Here is a 15,140-nt window from a genome sequence, read left to right as displayed (position 1 = left end):
AATAAATAAGTTTTATTAACTTTGGGGACATTAAAATAAAGATTTATTTCATTGAAGCAGTTCATTTTTTTTTTCAAAATTTAAATTTGACTTATAGATTTTAATTGTAAATGATTTCAGAATATAATACTTGCTCTTTTTTTAATAAATTTTAGTATCTGTCTTGGACAATATTCAATTTTTTCCAACTACTCGGTATTGGTCGAGTATCTGATCAGAATTTGGCCGAGTACCGAGTACTCGGCAAATTGGCCGAGTAGGCCGAGTACCGAGTAGTTACCGAGTACTCGGTACATCTCTAGTTTGTTTAGTAGTCTAAATTAAGAGTGCGTGCTTAAAAGTTTGAGGATTTTACTTCTTAATTGTAAAGGTTAATGATATGTCACTGTTGAATACACCGTTTATGTACAATCCCGCAGCAGATAGGCAACTTTGTGCCAGTACTGTGATGGTAAGAAAGGTAATTAAATTCAGATTTTATATCAGTTGTTACGTATAAGTATTTTTCCTTAGAGCCGCTATATTTACCTATTATACACCTTCTATATAGGGGCCTTATTATTTTCTACTATCCTAATATAAAGAAGGAAGTATTGGATTCGTGCAAATTTTCGAATTTTGACGGATTCAAATGTTTTGAGGTGTGCTGAGTCCATTTCTACCATTTTTGGAAAATGTCTGTCTGTCTGTGTGTGTGTCCGTGTATGTGTGTGTCCGTGTATGTGTGTGTCGGTGTATGTGTGTGTCGGTGTGTGTGTGTCACGTATGTGTGTAACCAGTTTTTTGTGGCCGCTCTACAGCAAAAACTACCGCATGGAATCGAACTAAATTTGGTACTCATATGTGACCTTATGTGACCTTGTGCTATTGGTTTTTGGAGCGAATTCCTCCGAGGTGGGTGGAGCAGTGGGACGTTTCTTGAGTTATGCGAGCTATTCCCCAGAAAGTAACTGGCGGAATCAAACAAAATTTGATCCATATGTTGCCATCAACAGGAACAGGTGCTGATTCAATTTTGGTGTCAATAACTCAAACGGGGGTTGAGCTATAGAACGTTTTTTGTCGTCAATTGTGACTGCTGTATCTCAAGAAATAATAAACGGAATCAAACAAAAATTCATCGACAAGTAGCCCTTAGAGGGTATAAAAGCTGATTCTATTTTGCCATCTACAGCTGAAAAGAGGGCGGCGCAATCGAACGTTCTTTTTTTCCATTGTGAGTGCCGTATCTCAAGCAGTAATGCCTGCTACGTTCTGGGCTAAATTTGGAATAAATGTGAATCCATATGTAAACAAGCGTTGGTTCAATTTTGGCAACCAATCGCTCCATGGGGGGCTGATTTTTTTTTTTTTTTTTTTTTTTTTTTTTGTGAATAAAAATAGCTTTATAATTGCAACAATAAGAAAGATAAATAGTAATATTCTGTCGTCTGCGTATTATTTTAATTGTTGGAAAATGACCAGAAAATCGCGATAATTTAAGCTTTCTAACTGTTGCCATCGCAAAGCTTTTAAAATAATTTTCATTTTTCATTTTCTGCTTTGCTTTTGAGATAAATCAGGAATTGGAATGGTCGTCAAGTTTTGGCGTGTGTAATTTCATTTTTGTTGGGAATATTGCTTCCTCGTCAAGCATGGGGAGGGATTAAAATTATAAGAAAGATATAGAAGAAAGTTTCGTGATGGCCACAACATACTAGTTTATGAAAGTAAACAGCAGCGTTGATATAAATGAATTTTACTTAACGGCATTAAAGCAAAATGTGAAATTTTAAAAAATCCTAACAAAAAAAAAATAATACTAATAATTTATTTATAATTTTTAGAAAAAGTTCCGAATATTTGTTCAATGTTGCCATTCTGAAAAACAATTATTGATAAAACGAGAAGACCCCATACTGTTTTCTCCTTATCTCTAATCCGTGGTGAAAAGTTTTTATTTTCCATCTCTTCCATAAGTTTAAAATGTGGGATTTTGCATTGATCGATTAAAAGACAGTTTTTTTTTTTTTTTTTTTTTGAGCAATCACGATTGCTTATTGCTTTCATTTGACTGTCTTTGGCGTTGTGGTTCCTTTTTCAGCTTGGACCAGGCCTGCAGCACCACCGTCCACCGGCGGCGGCGGCGTAGCTGGTCCTGAGCACTGTCCCCCGAAATCCACTTTTGCTGGGCGGTGGCGTCCATGTCCCACACACACGAACGCCTACACAGACACACACACGAACGCCTACACACACACACGAACACCTACACGCACACGCACGTACACAACACTCACTCACACACATGCATACATACACTTACACACCCACGCACCCACACACATGCGCCTACACAAACACACACGCTCGTGATTGCGAAAAATATAATTTGAATTCAAGATGCCAAAAATTCAAATTAATTTTTTTTTTAATATGGTTGTGGAATATTATTGCAATTTGTAGACCGCTTCGCAATCAAAAAATATAAAAGCTTACCTTGCCTTTGTCTGTGTCAAATTCGCAGCGATCTCTGCAGCTGCTGCTACATGGGCCAAACAACAGTTGAAAATTTGTTCCCGTATTGACAAATGCCTGAAATAAGACAAAACAGAACAATAAAAAAAATTTTGAAAAAAAAAAATAGAACCGACTTCAAAATTGCTCTAAAAAGTGAAAAATAATTTTATTCTTTAAACACCATCGATAATGCTTTTAAACATAATTTTTGAAGTTGGCGCAAAAACAAAACATAAAATCCAGTGTAACCATGCTTAGTTCATATTTTTTTCAGAAAAGCATCCAAAGTTACGAACGAAACATTTATATCGTTATTCAAATATGTTGTCATCAATGCATAATTTATGTGATAGTGAAGAAACTGGGCCTGGTTAAATTTATAGTTGTAGTTGAGTTATGACTGTGAATGATTTTATCTATCGTTTTTGCGCCAACTTCAAAAATTATGTTTAAAAGCATTATCGATGGTGTTTAAAGAATAAAATTATTTTTCACTTTTTAGAGCAATTTTGAAGTCGGTTCTGTTTTTTTTTTTTTTTTTCAAAATTTTTTTATTTCATTCTTTTTAGTGTAAATGTAGATATTTCAGTAAAAGTAAGAAGTTACCTAGTAAGAAGTTCGGCTCTATATCACTGTATTGCTTTAGAAAAGCCTTTATTCAAAATTATCATTACAATAGGGAAGTTGTAACCTATTAAATGTTCATATTTTGACTATTGGATATTGTTAATAGACCCTCAAAACTAAAAAATTCACCATCGCCGTATTTTAAAACACCGTGATTGATTTTTAATGATTTTTTTAAAATCCACGCGCAAAAGTGCGCTCTTCTGAAACGTCACGAGTTTACGTCACAGGGCACTAATGGTCTGCCTTCCGCCGAAGATCCCTAGTTTTCGCTACGTACATTTTGAGAGCGCTGATATTTTTATTTTTTAAAAATTCAATAATCCTTTTGAACACACTATGGAGGCCGAATTCGTTAAAGTACAATCTAAATAATATTCCTTAAGTAACATCAATGATGGTATTCGAATGTTTCCGAGAGGATAAGAGGTTTAATGTTCCAAAAACGCGAGGAGTTAAATGCGAGGAGGTAAGCCTTACGTTTCGTCTTCAAAGCCAACTGGATGTCCTTCGCCTTCTCTCTCGGCGGAAGAGCGCATGGCGTCACTTCCTGTGCCATTTGAAGTCACAAGCGCTTGAACTTTAAAAATTAATTTAAAAAAAACTACTTATCGTATCGCAAAAATTTTTTCACCTATGATGTTCATACATGTTACTCTATCATATAAAAATAAAATTGAAAAATCGAAAACTTCCCTATTACTATTAATGTTATATGGCACCAAATTTTTAAAACAATGAGTTTCATATTGTCGCGTAGATGAAGATAGCGAAGACAATGTGAAAGCCAAATGAAGCGAATACTCGTTAGTCTCAACTCGAGATCTTTATTCAGAACCACGAATGAACGTTACATCTCCTTATATACATCTTGAGACAGTGTTGGAACTTTCCAGACTTGGAAAGCTACAGAAATTAATGGAACATTCGAGAAAATACGGGAAACAGTAGAAACGAAATTTTAGTAAAATTCACTTTGTCCTAGTCGGGATTTGAACCCGGGTCGCTCGTGTGGGAGGCGAGAATTCTACCACTGAGCCACCATTATCCACGGATGAAAAGTGCGAACTTCGCTACAATATCATTTTAATCATTTAATAGGGAAATTGCATAAAATGTACTGTTTTTTGCCCATAACTTTTTTTCTAAAGAACAAATATGGTCAAACAAAGTAATGGGACCTAAGTTGAGCCATCCCCTATCCATTAAAAAAAGAATCATCAAAATCGGTTCACTAGGTGAGACGCTATGAGTGGACAAACAAAACAAAAAAAAAACATACATACGGTATGAACTGATAACCGCCTCCTTTTTGAAGTCGGTTAAAAACTGATTGCTAATGTTTTCAGCATTCTCAAAGAATGTAACGGAACATTTTTGTTTCGCTATAAATGGTAGTTGAGGAGTAATTTATCGAAAAGGAACATATCCACTTTTTAGAAAAATTCATTTTATGAATTTTCTAAATCTTTCAAATGCCTGAAATAAGACGAAACAGAACAATAAAAACTGATTGCTAATGTTTTCAGCATTCTCAAAGAATGTCCATCACTTACTCTGAAGAAGTCCAAACGTGGAAAATCCTATTTTATTTAAGGGTAAAGTGTGGCTTTTTGATCAAAAGTTAACAAATCCGTCCTCTGCGCGTTTTATTTTGAACAAAAAGGGACACATCCTGAAAGTATCAGTAGTGCGAAGACTTTTAGATCCAAAGGAACACATGTCCAAAATCCTCAAATTTTAATCCATTACTTTTAGGTTCGTGTACTTCGATTAGAGACTATGAGAAGGTGAAATATTAGAGTTTTGGTGGAATTGGAATTTTCAACATTCAGGTTTTCGTTAAAAAGGGTACATATCCAAAATTAAGAGGGCGGTATCTCCTTTTTTTTTTTTTTTAAATACAAACATTTCTTACTCTAGGCCATGATTTGTTATGATTTTGTGCACAATTCTGTACCCAGAGCAGTTGATAAAACTATTTTGCTCTTACCCAAATTCTTTTTTCTCACCTCCTGAACATTTTGGAAAATGGATATGTTCCCTTTTGATAAATTAGTCCTCAATAAGCATCCCTAAAAACTTCTAAGTTGGTAACTTTATAATTAGGGTCGTTCGCTGTGATGCGCCTGTTAGAACACGCAGTTAGAATGCAAGTGATCTCAGAATTATCTAAAAAATCGATTGAGAGATTGAAGTTTTTATTCAATCTCCCTGATGAGAATTCTGTTTGAAATATCGTTAACTTCCGAGAATCCGCAGGTTTTGCACGGTAGCCACGGATAAGCAAATTTCGCGGATAGCCCGAAAAATAGGTTAAAAACGATACGTAAGAAGATTGGAATTTGACTAAGATTTTTAGCGTTATACTAAAGTTTATTCGGTACTGATTTCTTGAGTATTGTGACGTTTATTTTCTTTTCTACATTATTAACAATAAAAAAATGTTTTCTGTTAATATTAACGAAGGCAAATGAAAATGAGCGACGAGCGAAAAAAGCTGAATGATTTTAAATAAAGGAAACATGCTAAATTAAAAACCGAAGAACAGAAAAGAGTCTTCAAAAAATAATTAATTAATTAATTTAAATTTTGACATCTAGAATTCAAATTATGTTTTTCGCAATCACGTGTTTTTTTACGTGTGTACAGGCATGTGTGTGTGTGGGTATGCGTGTTAGTGCGTGTGTGTGTGGGTATGTGTGTGAATGTGTGTATGTGTGTGAGTGTGTGTGGGTATGTGTGTGAGTGTGTGAGTGGTGTGTGTTTGTGTCTGTGTGCAGGCGTGTGTGTGTGTAGGTGTGTGTTTGTGTCTGTGTGCAGGCATGAGTGTGTGGGTATGTGTGTGTGTGTGTGTAGGCATGCGTGTGTGTGAGTGTTTGTGTGTAGGTGTGTGTTTGTGTGCAGGCGTTTGTGTGTCTGTGTGTAGGCATGAGTGTGTGGGTATGTGTGTGTATGTGTGTGTGTGTGTGTGTGAGTGTGTACTCATGCGTGTGTGTATGTATGATTGTAGGATATGGACGCAACGTGGTGACGGTTTTCGTTAGAGGAGCAGCATCGTGAGCCGGCCGGCCGGTCGACGGCGGTGCTGGCAGAGGGTAGCGGTGGGAAAATAAAATGATAGCACGCCAAAAACAGTCAAGTGAGAACAATAAGCAATCGTGATTGCTCAAAAAATTTTAACGTGACATATATATTTTTTAAATGGGTAGTTTTTAAAAGTGGAAGCTTTGGACTCTTTGCAAAGTAATCCAGTCACAATTTACTAATGAAATACTATCGGGGTGACCGTCAGCCGAAAATTATAACCGTCCAGCGGGTTTTTCAGCCGTTCCTCCCAGACATCTTTCTCCTGTGCTGTCTGAAAGTCGAATTACGACTCCTTTTGACCCTTTGAAGCACGAGTCGATCGATGCTTTCCTTCTTTTTGACAGGAAACGAAGAAATAAACACAGATGAAGTTATTTTTTACAACTTTAGCTGGGGGCAGGTGATGAATCTGGGACAGGAGGGTTGGGTAAAATAAAAGTTATTTTCCAAAAAAAAAACTATAGAGACAAAATTGTAAACGATTTGATTTCATGATTATTTCGAATTTCAAAACATTAAAATCAAATTGCCATACTTACAAGCATAACGCAACAAAGATGGACATAAGAAATACTTTTTCGGTGTCTCCCCTGTTTCGCCGACACAACCCCCCCCCCCTCTCTGTTTTTCAGTTTCAATCATACACTTTGATATAGTAAAGGGGGGAGGAAATTTTAAATGTCGACGATATTGGTGATAAACCACATTTTCCCACCAAACAAAAGCCTTAGGTTTTGAAAGTTGAAAAAAATAGAAAATAAATTCATCGCTTACTATTTCTGTGTAGCCTTCTTTACAGGCAGCCTTGAATTTCATGCGCCTTTCCTCTAAAGGTCTGTCTCTGTGTCCAGTGTATCGTACCTGAAATTACATGGAAAAATGTTTCACCAACGAAATGTAAACAAAATGCCAGGCACACTGGCACAAAGTTGATTTGATCATACAGAAGTAGTTGTAAATTTATTTCAAAATCGTAGACAGTATAATCATTTTCAGCAGCTATCTCGGTAACGCAACAAAGTTTTGATAAAAATTGTTATTGTTACTTCTCAGGTTTCTCATTTAAGTTTTAAGATTGTAGTAAACTGTAGGGGAAATGTAGGGGGAAATATCAGCATAATATTGCATGCAAGGAGCCATTCATTAATTACCTAAGGCTCCCGATGGGGGGGGGGGGGGATCTCTACATACCCTTACTTTGAGGGAGGGGCCAAACCCATTAATACCTAATATATTTCAAGTCTATATTCGCGCGGTCAAGTTGTTTGGCATTGATCTATTTCCTTTGCGTCTGGAGAGTAAAACATGTATTAGGATGAGCTGTTTTTTATTTGTTTTACAAAGAAGAATAGTGTTGAATATAATGAAAGAATCACACTATGTATGGCATGTTTTATTTTTAATTAACATCGCATTTTGTACAAAAAAAGTCGAAAAAACTTTCAGTCTAGATTCCAACATTTTAGTGAATATTTTTTTACCCAAAAAGGTTTAATTTAATTGTAGCAAATTTAATATCGATTCCAGTGATGTCAAGTCCGTTATTTTATTATTTTGAAAAACGAAATGGAATCTTATGTAAGAATGAGGGGGGAGGGGTTTGAAAAATCTTACGCACCCTTACATGGGACAGGGAGGAGATCAAAAATTAGCGAAATCATCCTTACGAAATTAATAAATGACCCCCAATGTCAAAATGCGGAGAGTTTCGGTTTCGGTGATCTTTGAAAATAAAGAAATTAATTTTGATAATGTTTAAAAGTTGCGTTTGATAGTAATTGTAGATGATGGATAGGGAATTGCAAGATATTTTTGTTCACTGGCTTGCGATTTTTCACATATGGCGAGTGTCTTTCAAAAGTCAGTTGATTTTTTATATACAACACGCTTTGACATGTAAATCACATTGGTACATTCAACAAAAATAATGGCATTTAAATCAAGTGGATTAATAAGAGAGAAAATAAGTGAAATACAAACAGAAGTATAAAACGCACATTCCAGTTTTTTTTTTTTTTCCGAAACAGTAAAAATTCAATTCATTTGATCCATATAAATAAATTAACAAGAGGCATTTTGAAGGTCGTTTTAAACACGTTAAAGGGCATTCACAAAACTATACACTGCATAATGTGTAATTTCAATTTTGATGACATTTCCTTACCTTTTTATTTATTTATTTATTTATTTTTGGTTTCGTTTTCTCTTCATGAGAACGTTTGGAGTTTTTTTTTTTTTTTTTTCATTTTAAGGCTTCTTTTTATATTTTAGAGTTTCAGTTTTATCTACTATGTCTTTCAACTGACCTGATTCACTAGCCCAGCCAGAAATACCTTCTGGAGGGTTTTTTGATCAAAAATACCTATTTTTTTTGATGAAAAATACCTTCTAAAGGGGATTTTTTGATCAAAAATACCTACTGTTTTTTTTTTCATGAGAAATACCTTCTGAAGGGGATTTTTTGATCAACAATACCTTCTGAAGGTTTTTTTTTTTTTTTTTGATCAAAACAACTCTTTTATGTGCATAAACTACTGCATTAGAATTTGCATTTATGTTAAAACCTTTGGCTCTGTGGAGTGTTTTCATCCCCCCCCCCCCTTCGCTTCGCATTGATCTGATTATTCCTTTTTGTGGTTTCTGAAAGATCATCGGATATGTATCACATATTGATCATTGCTGACTTATTAAAAATGTTTCTGTATCGGACGAATTGCTGGGATTTCCAAGGTATTAAAAAACTCTTTGACATTTTTTAAGGGAGTGAAATTTATATTAGTGAAGTGAAATGCAGGAAAAAAAAAAGAGGACTATGCACTAAATAACAATTCGAAACGATTCTGAAAAATAATAGGTAGCTAAATGCGTGCCTTCTACCAGTAACATATCTGGAGAAAAACAATAAAGTTTCCCGTTAAAACTCAGTAACCTTCTTGAAATTAACATGAATCTTTCCGAAGGAATTCAGAAACCTCCCGAATGAAAACTAGTCTTGTCTCTGGAACAGAGGCGGCGATTCGCCCCCCCCCCTTTTATAGTTCAATTACTTATTTATTTTTCCAACTTAAGAACAAAAAAGCAGAAGTGTTAAAGCTTTCAGATCATAATTATTTGTTTTACTTTGTATATCTGTTTAATTAATATTATTTAGCACAAGCAGTAACTTTTTGTTTATATATTCATTGTTTAGATATTAGTAAATCAATTGTTTACCTAAAACAAGCCATATTTGCTTAATGAATTGAACACCGAGTATTTGTGCCTTCTCAAAATACTTTGGGGTAAATAATGTAAATCTAATTCATGTCTAGTGTTTCTTTGGGGAAAGTATTTGTGTACATAATTCATCAAAATCTTTTTAAAAAATGTGAGTAAAGCTGTTAAATTTGCATCAATTATCACTCATATGCTCTAAAAACCAACCTTAGTAAAATGTTGTACTTTTTTTCCTCTTTTTTTTTTTTTTCATTTTTTGCTGTCGCTAAAAATCCTACTTTTTCTTTTTGTCCCCGCTCCCCCCACCTTTCAGTCACAATCTCCGCCTTTGCACTGGAATTAATCAGGAACCTTTAGAGAAATCTTAGATACGCTTATGGCAATGGTTTGTCACCTTCCAGACTTACTAGGAAAGCTTTTGAAGCAAACGCGTCCTAAACTTAAACATAAATGCATGAAAATGCCGGACACTATATTTACCCGCAATTCTTGCAAAGCTACAATATCCAGAGACTGAATTTCGCACTTGTTTGGGGCTCAAATGCAAGCAAATACCGAAAATCATATTTACCCGCAATTCTTGCAAAGCTACAATATCCAGAGACTGAATTTCGCACTTGTTTGGGGCTCAAATGCAAGCAAATACCGAAAATCATATTTACCCGCAATTCTTGCAAAGCTACAATATCCAGAGACTGAATTTCGCACTTGTTTGGGGCTCAAATGCGAGCAAATACCGAAAATCATATTTACCCGCAATTCTTGCAAAGCTACAATATCCAGAGACTGAATTTCGCACTTGTTTGGGGCTCAAATGCAAGCAAATACCGAAAATCATATTTACCTGCAATTCTTTGCAAAGCTACAGTATCCAGAGACTGCACTTCACCCTTGTTTGGGACTCATTTAATCTTGAAGAGCCGTAACTGAGCTGAAGGCGAAACATCTGATAAAGTGGGTTATTCAGAATTATTCGAATTTATTGTTTTTCCCTAAGATATGTTTCTGGCAGAAGTTTGAGTCCCACGTATTTGTTTTAAGGAAAATTATTATTTTTTTTTCAATGTGTGTGCATAGCATACCTAGTTATTTTCTCAGAAATTACTCACGGAGAACAGTTATATTTTCGTCAGTTTTATGGAGAATGCATAATTTTACTAAGATAACATCATCCAACAAGATCCTAAATTTTCGGTCGCTTCCAAAACTTTTTGGTACTTTTCATGCTTTCAACATTAGATCCTTCTTCTCTTGCTTGAACAGTTATCTCTGTAAACCTGAGCTCATTTCCTCCTGCAATCACAAAATTCCGTAAACTTTATAACAAATTTAACAAAATTTGTAAGAATTAGACGTAACTGGATCAACTTCTTTTAAATTTTCTGCAACTTTTAGTTTCTCTTCATCTGCCATAATAATAGGCATCTGACTGAGCCCCAGGGCCTGATTAAAGCACAGGCAACTAAGCCTCGGCCTGGTGCCCATCTTTCTAAGGGGCCCCGAATTTTTAAAAAACTCATGCATAGCATTAAAAAATCATGTATTTTTGTGAAAATAATAAAAAATCCCCTTTTAAGTAAATATTAAGCATTATTTTGCATTGACTAAAAGTGATAGAATAGAGAGAGGAGCCTCTAAAGCATTGTGACCTAGGGCCTCACTTTCAGTTCGGGCCTTGCTGAGCCCTGAGGATTTGAGTCTGTAATCGCTATCTTAATCCGTTGCTGAGAATTCATAGTTTTTTCTTGTGTTTTTCCTGCTTAGAGATTTATTTTTAGCCTTATTTTCTTTTCCAAATCTCTCTGACGGATTTTTCCAAGTTTTTATGCTTGAGCAAAGTAGGTCGTAATTTTTAAGTTAGGAGATATGTCGTTATTGTGAAATTTTTAAATAAAAACCTTAACAAAAAGGAGAAGTACAAACTGTCTGTCATGCAAAAGTTTGATAAGTTATAAAAAGCCACATGTTAGCACAAGGAACCGAAAACTAGTAGTGTTGCTCCTTGTGGAGAGCTATCAAACTGCTTTGTACATATTACGGAGTCCTTGAGGATTTTTCTCTATGACGGATTTGGTCAAAATATGTTTAAAAATTGCTTCCTGAAGGTTTACAGAGAACGTTGTATCTTTTTCTCAATTTGGTCCAAAGAAGGACCCTAGGGCCAAAGTAACCCGCTTTTGTGGAAACTTAAAGAAATCTTTTTACACAAACACAAAACGCACAGAGCATATTCGAATAAAAGTAGTTTTGTTTTCTAAAGAAGAAATACTGGAGTGAGATGCCAGAATACATTTAACTTAAAGGTTTCGAATTCAAGAAAACGCAATATCGCGATTCTTCCACTCATTCTTTTTGATGGAGCAAATAATTAACATTTTTTAAAAAATATGTGTAGAAGTATATTTATAGAGGAGTTATTTCGATCCTGGAAGCTATTTTCAAAATAATAGATTCCTTTTTCAACTTATTAAAAATGCAAAATGAAAAAAAAAAAAAAGAATCACATGGTAGATTCTTGCCAAAACCATAATACTAGTGGAAATGGAATGTAGTATCAAAATTTTGTCTCAACTATATCAAATTCACAGAGAAAGTTTCTGAATAAAAACTTATGTTTTTATGAAGCTATGATTTTCTTAATTACATAAAATTCTATAAATAAAGTATGAATTAAGTTACAAAAGCTCAAATAAGGTCTGGATTTATTTAATAGCTTTGAACTCGTGTTATAACCATTGTGACAATGTTCCTATAAACCACTCATTGTACAGCATCTTAGTGAAATTATAGGGGAAGGTTGCCGTAAATGAACCGGTTCCATGACTAGACCGCAAAGATATTTCCCGTACCAGAGTTTGTGCAGACGCGTAATTAGTTTTAGTACCTTCTTTTATCTGAAAACAGTCTACTGCAGAGTCGTCAAGTAGCTAAAATTATTTCATCACATCGCTAATTGGTTAAAAAAGATTTCTACTATTATCTTACTAATTATTGAAATTTTCATTTTATTATAAAATGCTTTAATCATCACCGATCAATTAAACGTGAACATTGATTTAAAAGAGTCCTTTTTAAAGTACAATTCCCTATACTTCATGTTTCATCATGATTCGTCACAGCAGTAACACTTACAAGAACATTCAAAATGACGCAGTTGCTATCATTGGACCGCTAGGTGTTTTCACGAATGGACCATATGACAAATTGGTTCATTCATGGAAAATCTCAAAATATTGTTGTAACTTCAGCTCAATTGCCTTTGAAAATTGCCCAATTGTTTTAAAATAAATATGACAATGAAAAAAATAATCTCAGTAATTCGTGAAAACTCTTATACTTTATTATAAGTTCAAGTCAAACATTTTTATAAAATTGGTTAAAAATTTAAAGCATAAATAATACAGTTCCAAATACTTTTGCTGTTCCAGAAAAATGCGAAAATTAGTAAAATGTGGCCAGTGGACAAGTGAGAGCATGTAACGTGCTACAGTAGCTTACAGAAATGGTGGCACAGACCGCCGACAATATAAATCCCTGAAAGCAACTTTAAACAGTCCCATGGGGAAGATAAAATCCGGTTTGTTGTTACCTTAGTCACTTATTAAAAATTTAGGAGGTAAGCCCTCCGAAATAGTAATATGATTAGTGAATCATATTTTGAAACTAGAGAAGACGTTTTTGGAATTACTTCCGAAAAATTGTGGGAATTGGTCTTTCAAGAGGCTGAGAAAAATAACATGTCCCACAGGGTTAATTAATACAATAAGTCTGTTAGTACTACATTCTCTGGTAGTTTGAGACTTAAGCTTCTAGTTTCAGTAATAAAATGGTCACTAAGTTCTCTGACGTTTTAGAGAGCAAATACGATCTTGCGTCGAATGAAAATTTTCAAAATCGATTTAACAAAATTCTCAGCAGTTCAAAAAAGGTTGAAAATATATTAGCAAAGAACAGTGTAGCACAGGTTGGGAAAATGTCAAGTAATGAACGAGGTGTGATGACAACAGCTGTGTGTTGTGTGAGTGCTGGGTTTTTGTTATGTTCGTCTTATCTAAAAACAAAACATTTAAGAAGATAAATCTATTTTTCTACCACTTATTGTTATTTGTACTGTTTAGTGATCACCCGTTATAAATAATTGTAATTTACGCATTGAATTTTTCATTTGAGAATGTGGTTCATCGATGGGAACTCGATGGTCCATCCATAGCAACCGGTAACCATGAATGGACCACATACTAAAATATTTATTTTTAATTTTCATTCTTTATTGTGTATATTTATCATGAATTTGAATATTTTTATTAAAAGAGAAATATAAAGGGGAAATTGTTCCTGTAATTAACGTGAAATTTGAGTTAGATTTCCTTTCTCAAAAATCGAAAACTGTTATGTGGTTCATTGACGGCAACCTTCCCCTATAGGATTTAGTAACTAATTGGCTTGAAATGTTAGAAATATTTAATGTCCGCATTCAAAGTACATTACTGCACAACATTTATGAACTTCAATGCAGATTCGCTGACTTTAAGGGACCCTAAAAAATAAATAAATAACAATTAAGTCATGAAAACTTTTTTATGAAACAATTGCATGGGACGGGGTGGGTCTACGTTTCTCAATTTCCAGGGCCCCTTCAAAAATTATTTCTGAATCCGCCGCTGTCGAGTTTTTAAGTGTTGATTTCAGGATTGCAGCAAAGGGGGATTTTTAGAGGGTCAGCCCCCCCCTTCCCCGGAATACATGAGTTTAAATCACTATTACCAATCCCAGTACAGAAACTTTATTTTCACGTGCGGACTATGATGACCCCCTCCCCCTCCAGAAAATAAATTCTGACTGCGCTAATGTTCATTATACAACAGTTTTTTTTATTCAAATCATAAAGTAATTAACTTTAAGAAAGATTACTTTATTATTTACCTCACTTTCCCTGCTCAACTTCCTGAAAAGTTCATCGGATTCGAACTTGGCCTTTTGATCCACGACAACTCTCGGCATCTTCAGTAGAAGTCGAGGCACGGATTCATAATCACTCGTTTTCTCTAGGGGCAACATCTCGGAATGCATCCGAGAGGCACCCTACAAATCCCGGCGAGGTCCCCTTTACTCCGGAGGAATAAATGCCACTTTCGGCTCTGATTTCATTGGCCGCACTCGGATCGGACTCGCCTATGTCATTGGTTTCGTGTCACTGAGGTGGAACCGTAGGCGGAGCCAGCAATCCAACGTCATTCTTCAAAGGGGCGTTCCCGCTGACAGCTCTCTTCAAATAAAATGTGATTGATGGACACTGTTGAGGCTTCTTAGCAATTAGGAAGCACTTTAAAAGCACGTAATTGATACGCGTGGTCTGAAGAGAATAAAAAGCAGCCGACTTCTAAGGTGCCTCTGGAGCCGAGATAAAACCACTTACATAGAATTTTCCCTCGAGAAACGCTCACAGATTCGTGCATTCTTATTATAGGGTGGATATGAAATTTGGGGATTTGGATAGTTAATTATACAGTACATGCTACTGCCTTAAACGTTTAATTTAAGTACATGCAAGCGTTTATTCATACACCGGACTACAAGACAAGTAGTTTGTAGAACATGTTTTTTCTTCTGTGCATTCTTAAGCTAATTTTGTTTAACTTATGAAACTATTAATAACAGATCTTACTCGCGATTGATGCTATTTTGAAGAATACTTATAAATTACTAAG

General features: G+C 35.0%; 1 protein-coding gene across 1 annotated transcript in view; it reads right to left on the bottom strand.

The window, feature by feature from the left end:
• LOC129223932 (protein big brother-like) overlaps window positions 1-14,573 on the bottom strand; it is a 52,330-nt gene extending 37,757 nt beyond the window's left edge. Inside the window, exons 1-3 of the mRNA XM_054858312.1 lie at window positions 14,356-14,573; window positions 6,991-7,077; window positions 2,479-2,574 (exon numbers count right to left, since the gene is read on the bottom strand). Of these exons, the coding sequence (XP_054714287.1) occupies window positions 2,479-2,574; window positions 6,991-7,077; window positions 14,356-14,502 (330 nt within the window). The 5' untranslated portion in view covers window positions 14,503-14,573. The remainder of the gene's footprint in view (window positions 1-2,478; window positions 2,575-6,990; window positions 7,078-14,355) is intronic.
• Between the last annotated feature and the right edge of the window lie 567 nt (window positions 14,574-15,140).

This window comes from Uloborus diversus, chromosome 6, assembly GCF_026930045.1.
Source record: "Uloborus diversus isolate 005 chromosome 6, Udiv.v.3.1, whole genome shotgun sequence".
In the NCBI taxonomy this organism is placed as follows: Eukaryota; Metazoa; Arthropoda; class Arachnida; order Araneae; family Uloboridae; genus Uloborus; species Uloborus diversus.
Note: the sequence above shows the minus strand (reverse complement) of the source record. Positions and strands in the feature narration are given on the sequence as shown.